This window comes from Schistocerca gregaria, chromosome 3, assembly GCF_023897955.1.
Source record: "Schistocerca gregaria isolate iqSchGreg1 chromosome 3, iqSchGreg1.2, whole genome shotgun sequence".
NCBI classification, from domain to species: Eukaryota; Metazoa; Arthropoda; class Insecta; order Orthoptera; family Acrididae; genus Schistocerca; species Schistocerca gregaria.
The window spans coordinates 425,892,793-425,917,096 of NC_064922.1; the positions used below are offsets into that span (position 1 = coordinate 425,892,793).

At 40.9% G+C, this 24,304-nt stretch overlaps 1 protein-coding gene across 3 annotated transcripts in view; it reads left to right on the forward strand.

Moving 5' to 3' along the window:
• The window catches only part of LOC126356206 (eukaryotic translation initiation factor 5B), a 406,256-nt gene that overhangs the window by 23,761 nt on the left and 358,191 nt on the right, over positions 1-24,304 (forward strand). For all 3 annotated transcript variants that reach the window (XM_050007014.1, XM_050007012.1, XM_050007013.1), the window contains exon 3: positions 6,303-6,579. In XM_050007014.1, the coding sequence (XP_049862971.1) occupies positions 6,303-6,579 (277 nt within the window). The remainder of the gene's footprint in view (positions 1-6,302; positions 6,580-24,304) is intronic.

Here is a 24,304-nt window from a genome sequence, read left to right on the forward strand (position 1 = left end):
CTTGGTCTCACAGGAGATCTGCCCACCATTCTCACAGATACCGATACCAGTGTTAGCAGAGTAGTGAAATTTTGTGAACTGTCAGGAATCATCCCTAAACTGGTGTGAAAAGGCAGCAGACTTTAGTACGTTATAAGCTGCTCCGCATGTGGGAACAGCCTTCATTCTCACCTATGAGCTTTCATGTTGAGTTTATGTCAGGGTGCTGATGACCATGATGTTGAGTGCTCCCTCAAGCAAAATCATCATCATCAACAACAACATTTACCAGCTTCGCTGTTTTGAGACACTCATTTACGGGCTCTGGGTAATAATAATCTGCCCCTTGTCAAAGTCACTTTTCTTAATGGATTACCCCATTTGCAGCCCATATCTTTGCTAGGATGATCTCCCAACCATGTCTGCTCTGGTTACATACTTTCATTCACACGTCACATGCCTGCAACACCACCAGCTAGCATACATCATCAGGGTGGGCAGTGGTCATAATGTTTTGGCATATCAGTATATAGCTCAAAGTAAGTGTGTATCACAAATCTATGCACAGCTCCAAAAGCTGGTACTGCTATTTAAATTACCCTGTATAGCTCACATGAAGCCCGGAATACCAGAAAACAATAATAATCAAATCGTCAAAGGCAGTATCCAACACTTCACTTTACTGAATACTGCTCAAATGAAGTTTGTAATGTTACAAAACCAAACCTCACTCACGTATCTAATATTGAAAACCTCACCAACAATAGTAAACCCATATCCATCATATCTACCAATCACAGATTTATGGTTCGGTGCCACCATCAGCATTGCGTTTGCTCGACCCATTGAATCATTGCGGAATTTGGCTAGCGACAGGAGCTATTAGAACGAGTCCGGTAACAAGTGTACTGGTGGAGGCTGGAATTCCTCCATTGAAGATCAGACATGCACAATTGCTCGCTAGTTATGTTGCACACATTCATAGCTCTCCTGAACATCCTAATTACCATCGTCTATTCCCAACCATGCTAGTTCACCTCCTGCATAGACAGCCCAGTTCAGGGCTAATGATTGCGGTTCGCGCGCGATCGCTTCTGTCTGAACTGGAGTCCATCCCTTCACTACCTCTCCTTGAGGTTCATTCATTTACACCTTCATGGGGTAGGCTGTAGGCTGAAGCTTCACCTGGACCTTCCACATGGCCCTAAGGACTCCGTAAACCCTGCGGCTCTCTGCTGTCACTTCTTCTCGATTCTTGAAGTGTTCCTGGGCTCAATGGCTGATGGTAACGTTGGCTTTGCCTTTGTCCACAGAGGCCATATTGAACAGCATTGCTTGCCTGATGGCTGCAGTGTATTCACTGCAGAGCTGGTGGCCATATCTCTTGCAGTTTAGTGTATCCATTCATGCCCAGAGAAATCGTTTCTTCTGTATACTGACTACTTGAGCAGCCTACAAGCTATCAACCAGTACTACCCTCGCCATCCTTTGGTGGCGTCCATCCAGGAGCCCATCTGGGGGTCCATCCAGGAGTCCATCAAAGCCCTGGACCGGTCTCGTCGTTTAGTGGTGTTTATGTGGACTCCAGGAGACATTGGCATCCCAGGCAATGAACTTGCTGACAGGCTGGCGAAACAGGCTATGTGAAAACCGCTTCTGGAGATGGGCATCTCTGAACCTGACCTCTGACTTACACCGCAGGGTTTTTCAGTCGGAGGTGGAATGGCATAACAGTACGCACAACAAACTGCGTGTCATTAAGGAGACTTTGAATACTGTGGAAGTCTTCCATGTGGTCATCTCGCGGGGAGTCAATTGTCCTCTGCCGGCTCCGCATTGGCCACGCTTGGGCAACCCAAAGCGATCCACAGTTACTTCCTGCGCCGTGAAGACCCACTTCAGTGTCGGAGCGGTGCCCGTTTGACAGTGGTCCACAGTCCCACTTTGATTGCCCAGCAACGAAATCTTGGGTTACTGGACTCGGACTCGTTGCCGCACATTTTATCTGACAACACCTCATTGGCTGATTTAGTTTTATGTTTTATTCATGAGGGTGGGTTTTATCATTTGATCTAAGTTTTAGCGCATGTCCTTTGTCCCTCTGTGTCCTCCACCCCAGTGCTTTTAGGGTGGAGGTTTTAATGTGTTACAGAGTGGCTGGCTTTTCCTTTTTATTCTCGTGGCCGGCCAGCCACTGTAAACTACTTTCTTCTTGTACTCTCTTCTGTTTCTAGCATCACTCTCTTCTGTTTCTAGCATCGCTGTTGTTTCCGTGTCCTGTTTTGTTCCTTTTGGTGTTTTTTGCCTTTCCTTCATTCTTCTGGTGTTTCCTTTCTTTCTGTTTTGTGTTATATGTCTTGTCTGTTTTATTCTCACACTTGTGACATTGTTGTATGAGAAACAAGGGACCGATGACCTCGTAGTTTTGTCCCCCCCCCCCCCCCCCCTTTTAAACCAACCCACCAATCTTCCAGTCACAGTCCGGCATAGTTACAGAGCACTTTCAGAACAATCTGAAAATTCATAATAACTTGCATCACCACCAATATTGGTGTAAAAGTCACACACATTGTAGACATAAATACACATGCCATACATACTACAACAAAAATAAAATAAAGCTACAAAGAAAAAGAGAAAGAAAACTTACGAAACCTGCTAACACACACGTGTAAGCTGCCCCACTCCACCCACAACAGAACAAAATCATAAATGTCAGCCATACCTCCAAAACACAAACACCCCTCCCCCAAACCACGTGTACCCTCCCCACACCTACTAACCATAGTAATCACAGAAACTTAACAAAAATATAAGTAAAAAAAAAAACTACATTCAAAAACCCTGAAATGGAAAATCCTACCCCACCCCCACAATCACCCCCACAAATGACACCAAGAGAATTCCCTCCCCCTTTCCTACATCCCCTCCTCCTCCCCCCTCCCCTCTCCACACACACAAATAAATAATAAACAAATGTGAACGTAACTGAGAATTGAACTTACCAGATGCCAAATTCCCCATGCATGAAAGACTGAGACTCATTGACACAGACAAAAAAACAGTGAACAATGAAGAAATAATATAATTCACAAGTCAGTTAAAATACACAGTAACAATAAGAATGTACACGTCATTTAATAGAAGAAATTGCCATACACAAAAACTCACCCTACACACCCAAAAAAAAAACAGCTATCCCCTCCCGTAACCCCCCCCCCCCCCCAAAAAAAAAAAATAAAGCCTGCCATCCATTCCCATTTAACTTACAAGCTGGAGCCTGTACGTATAACTTTATAAACACCCGAAAGATATAATACTCATGTGAAATATTTTCTGCCAACAGTACTCATAAAGATGAGCCTGTAGGTCAGAATACAATCTTTTACCTCTCCAAACATCAGATTTTAAAGTTCCTCAGTGTCACTTAATAGCGTTAGTACAAGCTTCAGTGTCACTGTCTTTAAATTCAAGTATTGTGGTTCCCAAATGGCGATTATATTCCCTGCTGTTCAACCCCTTATAGGAAGCGAACCCAACCAACATGATTGTATGCCTCTCTGATGCATATCCCTCTATTAAGGATGTCAAAACATGCTTACTGTGATTTTCAACAACCTGAAAAAAGTCATCATTACTACTCTCAGTAGAAATAACGGCCCCAAAACCACAAAGTCCAACAACTTTATGGCCCGCTACCACTCTTCTTCTTACCAGAGCTCAACTCATCTACTTCCATTATCACCTCTCGACCTGCTAATAATCCACTATACCTAATGAATTCCTCGCAGACATTTTTACAGAACAAAAACTGATCAGTTACTGTACTTTTCGGAAACACACGCTAAACTGAGGAGTTGTTACAAAACCAGTACATCAGTTTAACTATAACATAAAGGCTGAATCATGAAGCCTCAAACCACATTTTGTGCCTGATGGACCACCACATATTATTCTGATAACACCATCACATGTAGACGTTTCAAGAATGTTGACAGCAAACCTTTGCCAATCTCATTTTGTTGCCACATATCTGACATTTAGAGTGTTCTGTACTGTCTCCTAACATTTGGAGAAAAAAAAAAAACCACAGTGTATTCCATACATTCCATCTCACTCCACAGCATTCAGCTATAGAATATTAATTTTGGGTCCATGTTACAAAAAATATGCGTCACGTTCAAAACCAAAATAACCAACTAATGAAACCAGTCATGTACCATATATTATGTACATTATAAGAAAGAAGGGTATGTACCATAGAAGTAAAAGAGAAGATACATGTGTCACACAACTATAAGACGACATAACATTGATCACTAAAAGGGGTTACCACACTGAACGGAAGTTTAATTTACGAAAATAAAATTTGTTTACCTCCAATTCAAAATAAATGTAAATCGCACACATACTTCCCTGTTCATGTTAATTGTAATCACAGTTTTTTCCAGTTTCTGAGACATCCGTAGATATTTAATCTTTGGACACTTAAAAGCTTCACATTGCAAACAAATGACATCACACTTGATGTCATGGCTCATACCCAGTGAGTGGTATCAAATGCTAGAGTTGAGCAAAGTGAAGAGGCTTGCAGTACATAGGCTAATATGGAGACTGCATCAAAGTAGTCTTTAGACTGAAAATCACAACCTCAACAGCTGCTATTATGTGTATATGATAAGGGCAGCAATTGCTGGAGGAATTATGTGGTACTGGTTGCACTAGCGTCTTGCGTGGAACTTCCTTCTGGAGTTGCACTACACTTTCGCAGAACCCTCCCCTCAAATCACCATCTGTGCAACTGATTTCATGTGTTCACATGATTTCATACCACTTCGTAATTAGCTCTAGATTTTTTTTGCTTATATTGTAATTTGAGCCTGTCAGTATTGCCTTTGTTATAGGAAGTATCTTTGCATTTATCCAAAGTTTAACATGTGTTCCCATTCATTATACGAAGTGAAATCCCAAGGTCATCATGTATTTACTTAGTCATCCAGTGATGATACTGTCCTGTAGACAACAGCATTGTCAACAAACGGTATGTTACTGCTTCTGAAACTATTTAATGAACTGTGTATGAGTATTGAAAATTCTAGTTATCCTGTAATGCTTCCCTGTTACGCACCCAATTTTGCTTTCACTCTAGCTGCACAAGTGCTGTGTAACATACTGTGTTCTGTTAGTCAAACATTCTTCAAGTCGTCATATGTTTGTGAAGAGGGCACCACGTACTACCTCAGACATCAACTGTCAATGTGGTACAGTGTTGAAAATCTAGGAGGTGAAATGCACGTACTATTTGCAAGATACTGTGTGAAAAAGTTGACTGGATTGTTTTTCCTGAATTCAATCAGAATAGTTGACAGAAACTTCTCTTTGCCCAAGGAACATTTTAGAGCGTAGAATGTGCTCTAAGATTCTGCAACAGACTGACCGTAAAAATATTGGTCTGGCATTCTATGCATGCATTCTTTCACCATTTTTACAAACCTGAGTGATGTACAGTCTTCTGCAGTGGGACTGTTCACTGCTCCAGTGTGTCTCAACAAGTGTGGAATTTCAGTTTCTTCTTTCAGTATGTTGTGTTCAATTTGAACACCCTACTGGCGTTGGAATTTCGTAGAATTTTCAGATATTTTGCCTGGATCTGGCTGTGAAAATTGTTGTGGACTTCAAGCATAGTCTCCTCCCCCCCCCCTCACTCCCCCACACTGTGTCTGTATATGTGCGGATGGATATGTGTGTGTGCGTGAGTGTATACCTGTCCTTTTTTCCCCCTAAGGTAAGTCTTTCCGCTCGTGGGATTGAAATGACTCCTTACCCTCTCCCTTAAAACCCACATCCTTTCGTCTTTCCCTCTCCTTCCCTCTTCCCTGATGAAGCAACCGTGAGTTGCGAAAGCTTGAATTTTGTGTTTGTGTTTGTGTGTCTATCAACATACCAACGCTTTCGTTTGGTAAGTTACATCATCTTTGTTTTTAGATATATTACAAAAAGAAGTGTCTGCCAGTACTCTTGTGTTTGGGATTGGTGAGGTCGATAGGTGAGGTCTTCTGTCATTCAGCTAGTATTGTGAAGTTTTGAAAATCATAAGACTAGCCATTATTGTAGGCAGTGTAACTATATTCACAAAAAGTAATATACTAATATTTGGTAGTGTAGACCTTATAAATAATATGGAATTACCATTGTGCAGCATATTATTAACAAGGTTTTTTCAATATGTTGATTCTGCAAAAACTTGTACATCGTGAAACTATTACTCTCATTACGTTCAATATTTGATAAAGTGTTTAATTTTCAAATAAATTATGTTTCAGGAATAAGGATGAAAATGAACAGGATTTGGAAGATATAGATGATGAAAATGATTCAACAAAGAAGAAAAGGGTAAAGAAGGAGAAGAAAAAACACAAAGAAGGTGGTGATCGTGAGACTGATAGTGATGAAGATGAATCAGGAAAGAAGAAGAAGGTAAAAAAGGAGAAAAAGAAACAGAAGGACGATGATGATGACGACCACGAGGCAGACAGTGTCGAGAAAAAGCTAGAGAACCTGCATATCGATACAGAACATGCAGGAAAAAAGCAGGCGAAGGTAAAAGTTTTCAGAACATTAAGGTACATTTTTTCAATGACTGAAAACAAAAAGAAGAGAGGAGATTGTTTAAAGCTGTGTGGCATTGAAATTGGTTAAAAATGTGTGATGTTATACAAAGGACTGGAGAGTTTCTTAGAAACCTGTATTGAAAAAAAGACTTTTTTTGCGGTGCTGTGAACTTTTTACATTAGTACTGATTCATGTACATGTCCCTCTGTTAGTTACTCTTATGCTTTTTCTTCTTAGCTTATTGTGAGTGGGCGATAAGCGGTTGCACTGTTGAGAATTACTTTCATCTGTCTACACTTTTTCTTCCAACGGAGCTTTGAATAAAAGATAATTCCACATGAAGTGGTCTAATTTTAGAAATGGACCCCACTGGACAATGTCATATTTTGTTGTAATTGTGTGTGCAGATTTACTAAATGACCAAAGGAAGATTTACAAATTTTTATGTGTAAAATGTAATACTTTGTGTGTGTAGGGACCTCTTTAAGTGAAAGGTGCACAAATGGTGCGGTGACATTTCAATAATGTTCAGAGTGCTGTAATTCACTGGATAACTGTGATACAGCTGCAAAATATGTCAAGGTAGTCAGATAGTTTGTGTTGTGCACTTTCTGTAAGGTTTATGTCTTTTGGCTCACTATTTTTGCTCAGAGTGCCACAGAAAGGAGTCAGTAAATTTCTTACAAGTTGAAATAGCTAGATATCTTTATGTAGGCTAGTTAGTTTAAAAGAAATCCTCTTTTTTGACCTTAATGTCTAGTAGCTTGATTATCACTTTTTGGGTTATAGTTCTTGGGACTGATGGGTGAATTCACCCAAAAATAGATTTGCTACAAAAGTAATTTTAGAACCCTTTATTTCAAAACGGACACCTAATGCATACTTGCTTTAATTACTGTTTGAAAGAACATCTTTTTCTCCACAAAATAGTCAGTTTCCAATAATGGTTTTTACTCTAAAGGTCAATAATTATCCATTAAAGTTTGTCATCAAGTCAATGGTTAGGAGGGTACAAGTTGTTTTTCCCCATGTATTTTATGGAAGAGAGAGAGAGAGAGAGAGAGAGAGAGAGAGAGAGAGAGAGAGAGAGAGAGTTCCACCAATAACCTCTCAGAGATGGCAGTATGAACATAAACAAGAAAAAAATACCTGGTAAACATGGTTTTTGAAATGCATACTGGAAGAGCTATAAACACTACTACATCTTCGATACTGAGGGAGATATCTCTTCTCCTGAATAAGTGCTCATAGCTCTTTAAGGTATGTATTTTAGGTTTCATATTTACTGAACCTCTTGTCTTGTTTTGGTTTGCACTGCTACTTCTGGAAGTGTATTGGGGTTTTGTTTCACCGTATGTATCTATCAAAACACATGGGAGGGACTTGCCTGTTACCTGAGTTACCTGGGTTTTCTGAATTTATCTTGCAGTTTTAATTTTTGTGATGAAAAATGCTTTAGTAAGGTGCTAATACAAACTTTAGGCTACACAACAGCTCAATCTCTTATCACAACCTTTACATGGCTTTCACATTCATTTGCTTTGCGTTTTATCAACCAAATTTTCAACTTCGATATTAAAGATCACTCTGCCACCACAGCTATGCTGTGAAGGGTATTCAATCTCGTACTGTAGCCGTTTGTGGTATCTGAAAACAATCATAGTGTTGCTACTGTCACTACCAGTAAGTAAAAAACTAGCTTCCTCATCACCAAAGGCCACACTAAAAAAAGCCAGACAAGTTCGCCATAGGTTGGGAACTTGTTCAAAGTTCTCAGCTCTGATAGTTGTTACTGGGTTGCTTATAACTGTTCCCAAGCCTTGCATAGGTTTCTTAAACAAGTTGTGAAGCATTTGGAGGATTTGGCAGTTTTTTCTAAGCCTCATGTTTCAGTATCATTATGGTTCCAAAACTGATGTCTTTTACATTAATGTAAAAACAGCATTAGTGTTGCAGTGATTTAAATTTTTTGTCAATGGGAGGAATGCCAGGCTAAGGACGACAGGGAAGCTTATTCACCCTGGTACCTCGTATGTATGGGAGTTAATGGGGAATCTTTCTTGTCAATGAAACCTCAGCTTTTTGTGGAGCATTTAGAGGACAAGTTTGGGGAGGTGGAGTGCTTTTCCAAAATGTGGTCAGGATTGGTCTTGATCAAAACAGCATGCTCTGCCCAGTCATGGGCGTTACTCGCCTGTGACAAGCTGGGGGATATTTCTGTTTCCATCACACCCCATAAGAGCTTAAATATGGTCCAGGATATCATATTTCACAGGAACCTTCATTTGCTGTCTGACGATGAGCTGCGCGCCAATTTAGAGTGGTGAGTTGTCTGTTTTGTCCTGTGCGTGGGGTCTGAGGGATAATCAGGTTTCCACTGATGCCTTCGTCTTGGCCTTCGGGGTGATCCATTACCACAGAAGGTCAAGGTGCTGGGTTGCCGCTGACATAAAGCCGTATATCTCTCTCCTGATGCGGTGCTTTAAGTGCTGGGAGTTCGGCCATATGTCTTCCCGCTGTACTTCCAGCGTAACCTCTTGGGACTGTGGACGTCTTTCACACCCCAATACTCTCCTTGCCCTTCCTCCCATCTGTGTCATTTTTGGAGACCACCATCCGCCTTGCTCGCCAGACTGCAGCATTCTCCAGAAAGAAAGAAAAATAATGGAATAGGAGACCCTGGACCGACAGACCTGCACTGAGGCTAAGAGAAAATATGAGAGGGTACATCCTGTGCATATGGTGTCAACCTATGGTGCCGCTATGACAAAGATTCTACCATCTTCTGTTCTGCTGCATACAGTTGGCTCTTAGAGCTGTCAGACTCCACCTGCCCCCTTGATGGTGGGAGGGGGGGGGGGGGGGGCACTTCCCTACTTGTTGCTCCTGCACAACCTACTTCAGGAGCAACACCTCCCCCCTCCCCTTCCCACAACCATCAGGGACGTCAGTCCCCACTTCTAAGCCAGAGAAGCATAAGTCTTCTTCGGCTCCTCTCTCCAGGAAGGGATCCCTTGGGTCACTCCCCTCCCAGTTTCCGACCAGTGGCAAAGCTGACACCCGCCAGTGGCTGTAGCAACCACAGGTAGCTGGTCGTAGGGCTTCACAGTCCTCCTCAGTCCCTGAGAATCAGTGAAGCCCTCCCAGCTGGACAAACCTAGAGGAGCAGTGAGATAAATCTAAAAAGAAAAACACCCCTAAGAACCAGCACTACCCACAAGCTCTGTGTCTGAGGATGAGGTGGAGATTCTGGTGTCCACTGAAGACCTTGATCTCTTTGGGCACTCACACAATAAATGTCTATCACACAAGTACTCATCTGGTGACAGCAGGTGTCCCTGAGGCATAGACTGCCTCATAGTGATTCATGCCTTCCCAGTCTCACGATCACATAATCCTGCAGTGGAACTGCGGCGGTTTTTTCCACTACCTGCCTGAGCTAAGGCAACTGTTAAGCTTTACACCTGCTTTCTGTGTTGTCCTCCAGGAAACCTGGTTCCCGGCATTCCCGACCCCTGCCCTCCCGCAGCTATAAGGGATATTACAGGAACCATTGCAACTATAATAGAGTATTAGGTGGAGTTTGCGTCTGTGTCCTGAACTCAGTATGTAGTGAACATGGGCCACTTCAAAACCTTCTTGGAGCTATGGCTGTCAGGATAAGGACATTGCAGGAAAAAGCTATCTGCATTGTATATCTTCCTCCAGATGGTGCTGTACCCCTGAATGTATTGGCTACACTGATTGATCAATTCCCTAAACCTTTCCTACTTTTGGGAAATTTTAACGAGCATAATCCCTTGTGGGGTGACACCATGCTTACTGGCCGAGGTAGGGAGTTCGAAAATTTACTGTCACAACTTGACATCTGCCTCTTAAATACAGGTGCCCCCACACATTTCAGTGTGGCACATGGCACATATTCGGCCATTGATCTCACAGTTTGCAGTTCTGGCCCTCCCCCATCCATCCACTGGAGAGCACATCACAACCTGTGTGGTAGTGCCCACTTCCCCATCTTCCTGTCATGCCCACAGACGCCTCCCCAGATGGGCTTTAAACAAGGCAGACTGGGAAGCTTTCACCTCTGCTGTCAACACTGAATTTCCCCCACATGGTGCTATCGATGTTGTCGTTGAGCTGGTCACTACAGCAACGGTTTCTGTGGTGGAAAAAGCGATCCCTCATTCTTCAGGGTGCCCCGGCGAAAGACAGTCCCTTGGTGGGTGCCGAAAGTCACTGAGGCAATTAAACAGCATCGGCGAGCTCTACAGCGACATAAGCAGCACAATTCCCTAGAGCACATAGAGAGCCTTTAAGCAGCTCCGTGCCTGCATTCGCCATCTTATAAAACGACAAAAACAGGAGTGTTGGGAGAGGTATGTGTCGATCATTGGGTGCCTTACGTCACCTTCCCAAGCCTGAATGAAGATCAGATGTCTTTTTGGGTATCAGACTCCAACAGGTGCCCCTGGCATTAACATCAATGGCATGTTATGTACTGATGCAAACACAATTGCTGAGCACATTGCTGAGCACTATGCTTGAGCCTCTGCATCGGAGAACTACTCCCAGCCTTTCGCACCCTTAAATGGCGGATGGAAAGGAAAATCCTCCCGTACACTACACGCCAAAGTGAACCCTATAATGTCCCATTTACAGAGTGGGAGCTCCTCAGTGCCCTTGCACATTGCCCTGGCACAGCTCCTAGGCCAGATATAGTCCACAGTCAGATGATTAAACATCTCCAATATGACTACAAGCGACACCTCCTCACCATCTTCAACCAGATCTGGTGCGATGGCATCTTTCCATTGTAGTGGCGGAGAGCACCATAATTCCAGTGCTCAAACCCAGTCAAAACCCACTTGATGTGGATAGCTACTGGCCCATCAGCCTCACCAGCTTTCTTTGTAAGTTGTTGGAACGAATGGTGTGTCAGCGGTTGTGTTGAATCCTGAAGTCATGTGGCCTACTGGCTCCATGTCAGGGTGGCTTCCGGCAGGGTCACTCTACAACTTACAATCTTGTGTCCCTCAAGTCTACCATTCGAACAGCCTTTTCCAGATGCCAAAATCTGATTTCAGTCTTTTTTTTTTTTTAAACTTACGTAAAGGATACAGCACAACCTGGTGACATCATATCCTTGCCACATTGTATGAGGGGGGGGTCTCTGGGGCTTACACCCGGTTTTTATCCAAAACTTCCTTTTGCTCTGTATTTTCCATGTCCCATAGTTCTCCCCACATTCAGAAGAATGGCGTTCCGCAGGTCTCCGTATTGAGTGTCTATCTATTTTTAGTAGCTATTAATGCTTTTGCAGCAGCTGTAGGACCGTCCATCTCACCTTCTCTGTATGCGGATGACTTCTGCATTTCGTACTGAGTGATACCTACAGGGAGCCATCCATAAGGCACAGGCATGGGCTCTAGCCCACGGCTTCCAGTTTTCAGCTGCGAAGTCGTGTGTCGTGCACACCATTCAACCAGAAACAGAACTTTACCTCAGTGACAAGCCACTCATTGTAGTGGAGACATACCGATTCTTAGGACTGCTCTTCGACACCAGATTAATTTGGCTACCTCACCTTTGTCAACTTAAACGGAAGTGTTGGAAGCACTTTAATGCCCTCTGCTGCCTGAGCAACACCAACTGGGGTGCAGATTGCTCTATGCTACTGCACCTCTACAGAGCCCTTGTTCAATCCTGCCTTGACTGAGAGTCTGGTTTATGGTTTGGCGGTGCCCTCAGCATTGCATTTATTTGACCCAGTGCACTACTGTGAGGTTCGCCTAGCGACAAGAGCTTTTAGAACGAGTCCGGTGACCAGTGTCCTGGTGGAGGCCGGATTCTCTCCATTGAAGGTTAGGCGTCCACAACTGCTCGCCAGTTATCTTGCACATGTTCATAGTTCTCCTGTGAATCTGAATTATCATCTCCTTTCCCCAACCACGGCGGTTCATCTCCCTCGTCGGTGGCCTAGGTCAGGGCTTACGGTTGTGGTTCACATCTGGTCCCTTCTGTCTGAACTGGAGTCCTTCCCATTACCACCTCTCCTCGAGGTTCATTCACGTACACCCTCCATGGTGTACACCTAGGCTGCATATTCTTCTGGGCCTTTCACATGGCCTTAAGGACTCCGTTAACCCTGCGGCTCTCCGCTATCACTTCCTCTTGGTTCTCGACATGTACTGGGATCATGAAGGGTTTACACTGACTACTCGATGGCTGTTGGTCACATAGGCTTTGCGTATATTCATGGAGGACATATTGAACAGCACACTTTGCCAGATGGCTGCAGTGTTTCCACTGCAGAGCTGACGGCTATATCTCGTACTCTTGAGCACATCCCCGCATGCCCCGGCGAGTCATTTCTTCTGAGTACTGAATCCCTGAGCAGCCTACAAGCTATTGACCAGTGCTACCCTTGCCATCCCTTGGTAGCGACCATTCAGGAGTCCGTGTGTGCCCTGGAATGGTCCCATCGTTCAGTGGTGTTTGTGTGAACCCCTGGACATGTTGGAATCCCAGACAACAAACTTGCCGACAGACTGGCCAAACAGATTATGCGGAAACCGCTTCTGGAGATGGGCGTCTCCGAAACTGACCTGTGTTCTGCCTTATGCCGCAGGGTTTTTCGGCTTTGGGAGGTGAATGGCATAACAGTACACACAAAACAACCTGCGTGCCATTAAGGAGACTACGAATGTGTGGAAGTCTTCCATGTAGTCGTCTCGCAGGGAATCAGTTGTCCTCTGCTGGCTCCGTGTAGCTGTGGCTCACAAATGATGGTCGTCCACTCCACTTCTTGCTGGACTGTCCACTTTTAGCCATTCTGCTGCAGACTTTTAACTTTCCCAGCACCCTACCTTTGGTGTTGGGCGATAATGTCTCAACAGCAACATAAGTTCTACATTTTATTTGTGGTGGTGGGTTTTTTCATTTGATCTAAGTTTTAGCGCGTGTCCTTTGTCCCTCTGTCTCCTCCACCAGAGTGCTTTTAAGGTGGAGGTTTTAATGTGTTGCAGAGTGGCTGGCTTCTCCTTTTTATTCTCATGATCAGCCAGCCATGGTAATCTGCTCTCTTGTTTTGATCTCTTCTACATGTTTCTTGTATGTCTCAGTGGTTTTCTTGTCCAGTTTTGTCCATTTTAGTGTTTGTTGCCCTTCTGTTTTTTCTTTTCTTCCAGCTGTGTTTTGTATGTCTCGATTATTTTACTCTCACTCTTGTGGAATTATTTTAATCGGAACAAGTGACCAATGACCTAGCAGTTTGCTCTTTAAACCAACACTCTTTTCACTTCAAGTTTTGTCTTCTTTACCTATCTCTCAGACACACAAAATTCTATTGAGATTTTCTACTGGACCCACTCCTTGATGCCAATGTGGGAAAATGAATTTTCTCACCATGAGTAAAAGTTTGCATTTTTTTCTTTCCAGTCTGACAACAGCTGAGTAAACAATCATTTCATGCACTCTTTTATACCTTTTTCTGCTGGTTGCTGCCACTCATCAGGTTGGAAGGCACTAGCAAATGACACTTACTTGGTCACTTATTAAACGTTGTGTCTAATTAACGTTGTGTTTTGTATAGCCTTTTGAATCACATTTACTGATTTCTCAAAAGAGAAGCACCCCCAATGGAACTCAAAATGTTATTAAACTTATCATGTGCTTCCATCTGTGCATCTTCATCAGACAAAAGCTGAAACTGTGACATCAGCCAATTTCTTATGGATTTCTATGTGACCGCTTAACACTTGAGTACGCGCGCCATTTTTCATACCATGTGCAGGTGCGCGGCACATTTTGTATGCGTGTATAGAATAGCTTTCTTTATGTTACCAAGGTAAGTCATTTATGATCAAAATCACAGTTTAATCTTTGTTTATTTAAACAACGAGAAAATAAGCGTATATTATTTGAGCTAAACCACTGTTTAATAAAACAGTAATGAAATAAATTTTCAGTATAACACTCTGTTGCTAAGGACAGGTGTTAGAGAGACAGTAACGACCCACTCAAAGCATTAAGCAGTGCAGTTGCATCATATCCCAGCCAACTGCTTATTCGATTACCAGGTATCTCATAGAAAACTGCCTCAATGTGGGAATAAGTTGCTAGTTCGTAATCTGTGTAATTTTTTTGTACGGATAGTAAATTTTTTCTCACATAGCTCGCTTTATATTTTATGTTACTGCTGCTCACTTTGACGTATGACAACACAATTTAGCACTGTGTTACATGAAGCAAATAATGAAGGAATAGGTAGGGGTTTGCAGTTTTGAAACAAAAATGGAACTGTGCAAAATCATTTTATTTTTATTTGGTGCACTTTATACACCTGCTCGAGAGTTAAACACAACTTTTGCTCAGTTGTTCAGCTGATTTGCCAAATTTGGATTTATGCAGCTCAGATTTTTCCAGTTGTGATATTTTTCAACGAAAAAGGATTGCAACAGTATATTTGCAGACATTCAGATTTTGTCTGCAAAGTAGCTTTATGATAACAAATTGTACATTCATAAACTAGAATGACTCAACAACAGTTTCTTTTGTTCAGGAGAAAATTCTCCAGCATTTAGCAGCCTTAAGTTAATTACTTTTTTGTGTAATATAGTTCTAAAAAGTTGAAAAACAGAATAAGCCAAATGTTTCATAAATATTCTGTTTTTATGTGACCTGTGGGACATCACACACTGGAAAATAGAATAACCAAAAATAAATATAATTATACAACTGAGAAAACAATTACTGCTTCTCATATTGTTGGAATAGCTTGTAGTTAATTATTATTGCATCACCTTCCTCCTGAGAAACAGAGGCAGCCAGAAAATGAGTCTACCAACATACAAACATTTCTGTAATTTTTGGTGAACTTATAGCTGTGTTCACCATCCTGTATTCTGAAAATTTCTTGTTTCTGGGAGAAATTGATAGCAAAACAATAAAATATAGAACTTCAGTGTCAGTTTGATGTTAAGGAGGATTAAATTTGTTAAAAAATAATTTATCATCTGTGTCACATTTTTTCTAGAATGACCCAGTAGTCGTTTGTAGAAGAAAGTGTACTGGATTGTTTTAAACCTTAAAGAAATAAAGCATTCTAAGAGTTAGATATTTCAAAGAGAAAGAGGTACTCTTTCAAATAGAAGGGATCAGACATGGGTTCAAAAATTAATTACTTTTATCAGCAAATCTGTTTTCAGGCAACTTCACACTCGTTGATCTCAAGGATTGTCAAACCAAAACTTGAGAGAAAATGTGTCGTGACAAGAATGTATTGACAGCCTTGTGTAGCACTTGGAGTAAAAATGGTGAGCTAAATGACACACAATTTGCCAGGTTTTGCAACTTTACCACTAGTATCCGCTGAAATACAACACTTCGAATGTGGCTAAAATTTTGGAAATGTCGCCGTGACATTTGGGCACCCTTCATTTGGAGATTTAGAGGATCATAGGTGTGAATATACCACTAAAGTTTGTAGGGAGCCATCTCAGTGTGTTCAGGATGGACGCGACCACCACCTGGGGTATCCTGGGTTCTTTTGATGTCTTGGTAGATGGGTGTAGTTTTGTGGACAGCTGTAGAGAAGCAAACAGTGAACATAAATTGTTCTTTATTAACCCATTAAACTTGGAATGCCATATGAGTGCACCTTCATCTCTGGTGCGATTCAGTGTCATCTTGTAACATTCCCAATTGCAGTGGCAGGTGAGCTAGATGCTCCATACAGTGTACTTGCACTGCCCTGGTGGCAGTGCGCTGAGCTAGTGTTGCTGGCACACCAGAAGCCAAATTGCCAATGGTAACTGAGCACCTATGGCGCCCCCACTGGGGCATAGGGTAAGACAGTGATGTCTTCCAACTTTGCAGTAGGTGGCAGCGTCCCAGTGGCAGAAGAAAGTGTTATCAGGCCTTTATCAAATACTACAACTGAAACAAAATCTGACACATTGAAAAACAACGAAACAAGGTTACAAATGATACAAAGATACCAGAATGTATGCATCTCATGAGTGAAATACAAAGATCTTCACTGCTACTCAAATATTCTACTGTCCCAGTTGAATCAGCTTTGCAGTCTGCTGTTATCGGAATGAAGTGTACCTTTTTCTTTGTCTTTCAACCATCATGCTTGTGACACCACAATGTCACAAGTTGGAGATGCAAACCGATCACTACTGGAGGGTGGGAGCTATCTTTGTGTGTCAGACTAAGCTCGACTCCCATGTGGGGCATCTTGGATTCTTTTGATAGCTTGGGAGAAGGGTGTGATGTGGACAGCACTTTCGTGCCGATTGTAACCTCCTTGCTTGGACCAAGGTTTAAATGCAGCTGTATAGTTCTGGCCATTGTGGAAGAAGCCATGTTTCTTGGCAGCATTGAAACATCTGGAATGGGGGTCTCTTCATGTGGAAGTGGGTGTGTGGCGGAGGGTTGTAGGGTCGGCAGGTAGCTACCCTCGGTTGCTGGCAGTGATGCGGCCTGGTTACAGCTCTGGACTGTTGGGGAATTTTATGCCATAACAGGGATCCCCTACATGCAAACTATTAAAATTCAGAAGCTTAAAGTTTGTAAAACTTTCTTGGGTCATACACTAAATTAAATATATGGTTGAATGGGGCCCGTCTCTAAAAGAAGACCAACCTATTTTGATGAGCTGGTTCTGAAATCCGTGTATCAAAGAAAAGCAAAACGGAAGTAGGCCATTAACAATAGCAACAACAACAACAACAATAATGGTAATAATAATAGCAGTAGCAGTAATAGAAATGGCAATAAATACTCACGTTGATGCTTCTGATTTTGTTACTTATTTGAGTGTATGTGAATCATGATGAAATCTTTATTATACATAATTTTTTTAAATCTTGCTTTGTTTTGACCCTACACCTGTATGATTAACTAATTACTAGTGGAACTCTGTCCTTCACATCGTTTTCAATAGTTTTAAGTTGCACATAGATTCCTGTGCATCAGGATGTTTCCCTTGCTACTTTCTGCCGCACACTTAAAACGCATTTCACATTGTAACAGCGTCGGTAGACTAATGTTACTTGATCTTTTTGTCCCACATGTGAAGAATGCCATAACTTTGCAAACCATAACTTCTACGTGGTGTCAGTACTGCTCTGAGAACGTGGGTTTCACTTAGTTTCTTGTGTCATCAGTCACACATTCCAGTGTTTAATCAGGCTACTTATCCCAAGGAACTACTGGCAGTTCCATGTGAATATTTAAATACCATCCACACACAGCCTATCAAGACATGGTGCAGAATCCAGTGCTGCTGAGTTTTTCCCAGTATTCGTGCAAACCTACCCACTGCCCTTTTTTGTTTTTCAGCCCTGCTTTCTCAGAAACATTTTCTAGTGCCCGATCAGTGGTTTCCTAAATCTGATCTAGCTTTTCATTTGTTATCGGACAATTGCAAAAAAAAAGAGGGGGGGGGGGGGGGCAGGGGGGAGACAGTGAGAGTGTTTGTGATTTATTCTAATCTCTTTTCTAGGGTCACAACTGACTTCGAATGGCCATAATAGTGATTGTTACTTTGTAATTACTTTTGTTCAATTTTATTTTTGGTTCATTCTCTTTGTATATTTAAATACTGACCAGTATGGTAGGTTATTAACTGTGATCAATCATAACAAAATTTCTGATTTTTTTGTTTTTCATTGTCAAAGAATGTGTGTAAATCGATGCTGCGAAAAACAGTGTTACATCTGTGTGTTGTTGACTTCCATGGTCAGCCATATTTGGTATCTGTTTTATCTAAATGCACACTTCATCAAAATTAGTTACCAGTTGCCATTTAATGGGTCATTGCTTTTTCTGTGTTAGAAAATTTACTACCATGCAAGAGATGCACAATTATGAAGAACCTATAGTTAAAATATCGTACTGTCACTAATTGTAATGACATGTGAGTAATACTAGTGTTTTTTCAGGTATTACTCTGTGTACACCCTCAATCAGACAATAATGGTTCATTTTTTTCTGTGTTAATTTGTTTTTGTCTGATACAGATAGTGAGAAGATGGTATATTACCAAAAGTGGGAGTAATAACAAAGAAAGAATAATACAGCTCTGTCGCACATTTACTGAAGTACCATTATGTGATTTCTGCCTTAAAAGTGTATGTTATTAGTACTAATTCAGTACCTACCAGTTCATCCACCATATTGTTGCCGAAACATAATCACTTTTCATTATTGTTATCCCACTTTATGGTACTTGTACAGAGATTGTGATGGAGTGTGACAGAGGTGTCTGTAAAGTATCTGAGATGAGGATGTGTAAAATCTCCCACGGCCATTTAAGTGTTGTCCATTTCAGAATAAATAGCCCCCAATCTCACCATGGAATGAGTTTCTGTATTAGGGAATTAATAATTTTAACCTATTCTCATAAAAGTCTTGTAAATTTATTCGAAAGGCTAACTGTAACCTTCACTGCCTGAAATCAGTACTTGTTCCATTCCTATTAAATACTAAAGTGGACAATTTTGTGATTTATCTGTTGGCAAGCGCATAATTTCTCAGTAAATCTCTGATTGCAAATCAGTACATAGTTTTCAATTACAACAAATTGAAGGTTCAGCCAAGGCTCCTTTCATTGTGAATGTCTTAATCAAGTAATTAGAAGGAGTTTTCGTGGATGCCAGGAGACAGTTCATAGACAGCATCTTTGTTGTATGGGCTTATAGTAGACATGAACTACTTAGAATTTTGATGTTCCAAGAATAAAAACTTTCTCCATTGTGAAATTCAAATTATCTTCTTCTCAAAACAACTGAGGCATGTAAAATGTCAATGGCATGGTGAACCTAGTGAGTCTCTATATGTAACTAGTTTGTTTCGGCATCTCTTCAAAGATGATTTTGGTGAAAGTGTGTGGGGCTTGGCACAGAGAAGTTAGTGAATCCATATCACATGACAAAATTTGGCCAAAAGAACCTTCATCTTTTTCATTGTTATTACACTCACAACAGTGCTTTAGAAATAATTTATTTGATCAAGTGGATAGGATGTATAGAGGAATATACCTTTCCAACCAGTATGTAAATACATCTTATTGTCATGTAGGGTAAATATCATCATGGCTGTTCTTCTCAAGGAAGCATAAATTTTTAATTATCTTTTATTAGGTCATGTGTTAAGTCTTCCTGCAAGTGTCAAAGAATAAAAGAACTGGACAGACGTAAACAGTGCTGTGAAAAAATGTGAGAAAATGGAGTCCATTTTGTTTTTTGGGCTAATACACCTTGTTCAGATAAAAAGGAGGCAGCCAAATGGTGACAATCTTCAATCCCAGCCCACTAGAAGACAAGTATCAAGGCATTATACTTAACCAACACATTTTTTAATCGAAATCTCTATCTCATTGCTGTAAATTAAAATTTATGGAACAGGATGTCAGTTTAATTGAAGCTTGATTTTCTCCTTTCCCAAAAGAAAAAGTCATTATCCATAGTACAAAGTAATTAAGGTATTCTTAAATTCTGCTTTAAGTATGTTCTGGATGTACACTAAATTTTGGATAGTTCATCCAGTGTGTGTTAATCCGTGATCCTGTTGACGAATTTTAAGAAAAACTTACAGAAGCTTTCATTCTACTGCTCCTGCTCAGATACTGCACTACCTGTGACCAGAGAAGCTTAGAGTATAGCCAAAAAGAAATTATGTCTGTGAAAAACAGAAAAATCTATGGAAATCCTTGAATTTGAAAAGATCGAATCTCAAATGCCTTAAAGTACTATCCATGCACTATATGGACAAGCAGTAAGTGATATTCACACCAATGTTGACCCAGTTTAGTATATTTTATAGCAAACAGTTGTTGAATACTGTGTGTGACTGCTCACTAGTATAATTGGGAGATGTTTCATGAGTCTAATGGGATGAACACAGCAGGATGTGGTGGAAATGTGTGATGTTTCACGAGTCTGTGGGATGAAACATAGCAGGATGAAGTGGAAATGAGGTTGGCATCTTGTCTGTTCAGAAATATTGTAACACCTGGATGCACTTACCAAAGAATATCTCTGCAAATTTGGTGTGATTATTGTGCTGGACTGCAGGACTAAAAGAGAATTGCATAGTTTTTATGGTACTTGTTTCAGTTACAGCTATTAACTATCTTGAAACAGTTTATTTGAAATTTTTAGTGTCTGGATACTTACATGTTCTTGTGGCAGAGATTTTGGCATTATCAAGTCAAGGAAGAAGATCTGCAAGACATTGATGCAGAGAGAAGCTGCAAATATGATAAAAGGGCACAAGTATTTAGTGTTGCCTCCATGAAGACTGAAGACATCCAGGATGTACCAAATGCAAGTGATCAATTCCTGAGTACAACCATTTCGAAAACTGGCATCCTTGCTTTGATCAGGATATCAAAAACTGATTTGTCCTATGTGAAGATATTCCTTAAATTTTACAAGCTGGAAACTTGGATGAAGATCAAGATCACAATGGAATTACATTATCTATACCTCTTCCACCACTTGAGACTAGAACGTCCATTAGTGAATCTAAAAACAAATCTCTATTGGCCACACTTGAAATTTTTTTATAATAAACATGGAAAAAATTCTCTGAGAACTGTGCGCTTCAGAATAGCAAGCTTGTCTTTAACTTGTGTGTACCAATTCTTTTTGTTGTTGACATGCCGGCCGTGGTGGTCTCGCAGTTCTAGGCGCGCAGTCCGGAACCGTGCGACTGCTACGGTCGCAGGTTCGAATCCTGCCTCGGGCATGGATGTGTGTGGTGTGTGATGTCCTTAGGTTAGTTAGGTTTAAGTAGTTCTAAGTTCTAGGGGACTGATGACCACAGCAGTTGAGTCCCATAGTGCTCAGAGCCATTTGAACCATTTTTGTTGTTGTTGACATGATGCTCTTGTATAATTTGTATTACTTGAGTTTCTATATTTCGCTAGAGGTGTGTGTGTGTGTGTGTGTGTGTGTGTGTGTGTGTGTGTGTGTGTGTGTAAAGATAGGAGTCTGTGATTCACCCAAGTTAGGGTAATGAAAAGTATTAATATTGTCCTTCATAGTAGGTTCAGCTAGGAGGCAAATGTGAGGTACAGGGCTCGGAAAAAAAATTTCAAAATACTGCAAGTAATGATTGATTGAACATAAATGCAGATGCTAGCCAAGCCTTCAGGTTGCACTTTTGTATTTGACCCTTAAGAGCATTTGCTTAACATCCTCAATATGTTGCAAGTGTCACTTGTAGTCAGAACAGTGTTCTGTGTTGTTGTTAGTGCATCTGTTGGAGCTAAGTGAATTCAAACATGGGAAAATTGTTATTACTGATATGATGGGAGATTTTGTAGCCAAGGGAGCAAAGTATTTGGTGTTTGATGTGGCACTGTATCGAAGATTTATACCACATACTTTGAAAATGCAAAACATCATCCACTAATCATAAAGCAGATGACAGTGTATGTTGAGAGATTGTGGCGAAAAAAGGGAAGAGCACAGCTGTAAATGTCACTGCAGAACTAAATGTAACACTCACAAACCCTGTCAGCATCAAAATAACACAAATGTATCTCCATAAGCATGGAATTACTGGGTGGGCTTGAATTCCAAAACCACTCATCAGTGATGCATAATCTTGAAACAGCAGTGCATGATATCAGAACTATAAAACATGGACTATTGGCCAATGGAAGAGTGTCATTTGGTTGGCCGAGTCTCGTTTCATGCTGTTTCCAACTTCTGGCTTAGTTTATGTCCCAACAGTAAAACATGGTATGGGTTCAGTGATGTAGACAGCCATATCGAGGTATTGTATGGGCCCCATCGTTACTCTGCAAGGTCGCATTAGTGCCAAGAATTAAGTGACCATTTTGACTGATCGGGCCCATTCCCTAGCACAGTGTTAGTACCCCGTGTTGTGCTCAAAGGTGACAGAATCATTGTTCACACAGTTCGGATTGTTGAAGACTGGTTTTGTGAACACAGGGATGAACTGACGCATCTCCCCTGGCTACCATTCATAACCTCTCACTGTTATCGAGCTTTTGTGGTATACTTAGGAGAGAAGGGTGTGTGATCGCTATTCGCCTCCTTCATGGTTACCTGAACTTGACACTATTATGCAGGAAGAATGGTATGAGATTCTCTTGAAAACTGTATGGGACCTGTATTTATCTGTTCCAAGATGTCTGGAAGGTGCTTTGAATGCCAGTGCGTTCCTACACTGTGTTAGTCACAGTAATGTGTTGTGTTGTTTTATGTTTTTCCATATTTTTGTCAAACACCTGCATAACCTAACAACTCATTGCAGAAAATTACAAACCAGTATAAATGTCAGCATTTCTTGAAAAGTGTTACACTCATGATAATTTTCTATTTGTTTGCTTGTGTCTTTTCCAGCACTCACAAAATGTGTTTGTCAATTGTTGCAATTTTTTACAAACTTGAGATGAATTAATACTTTTTGTGATCAAACCTATCTTATTTCATGCCACATGTAAAATTATCATTAAATTTGTTAAGTTATGCCTTGTAGTTTATTCTTACTACACCTTTCATTGGTGATGTTATGGTATGGACATTTAGAAATTTCATTCTGTCTCTCTCTGTTTAATCAGTTCCAACTCTCCATAATCCCATGGACTAAGGCATGCCAGTTTCATCTATCCTATGTTTTCTTGTAGACTTTCCAAGTTGGAATCCATTACTTTTGTGATGCTATTGATACATATCATTCTTTACTATCCTGTTCTAGTGCGTTTAATCTTCTATAGTGTTAATGTCTTTTCTAGTGAATCGTATCTTCTCATAATGTGCCCAAAGTAGGTCAGTTTTTGTTGTCAGTATCATACCTTCCAGGGAGCCATCTGTTTTTTGTTGTTGTAATACTGACCTGTTTTTTCCTGTTGGGGTCAGTGGAATTCTAAGGAGTTTCATTGAACACCACAATTGAAAGGTTTCTGTTCTACTCCGTTCAGCCTTTGTTAAGGTTTAGGTGTCACACAATTCTTTTATCACAATTGGAAAGACCAGAGCCCATACTGTATGGGTCTTTGTTGTTAAAGTTATGCGTCGGCTCCTTAAAACATTGTCAAGCAGGGTGTATATGCTCCAGGAAAGCCGGGAAAAATACGGGAAATTTTTGATCGGGGAGAAACCTTGGAATTTTCTAGAATTTTAGAAATATTTCATTGTTTTAGTTTTCCGTTAAATTTTTGCAATTTTGACCAGTACACTGCAGCAAGTAACACACAAACGAGAGAATAACACCAAAATAAAACTTGGTGTGTTGCAAAGAAAAATTACTATTTACAAAAACAAAACACAGTCCACACACAAGCATCTGCTGACAGCAAAATGTGTCAAAGGCTTTAGGATGACAACTATGCAATACCTTGTTACAAGAACCTGCTTTCAATGAGCATGAAGTCACAACTGTTTACAAATATTGCTTATGGTAGTGTGAGAGACATTACTTTTCAAAGTAAATTCCCTTTGACGCAAGATGAATTATAGTATGTATTAGAATGTGAGAAGAATTTCGTAAATCATTGAGTGTTTGACTCTCATTCAAAACTTAACAACACTTTGAAGACCAGCCACTTAGAAAAATTTTTGGTCCAGAATCCAGCCATTTAAGCCATTAATTAAAATTGTACTGGCACATTTGTGTTTGATATATTTAAAGGTTAATACATGCTAAGAAAGACCAAGCTTCAAGG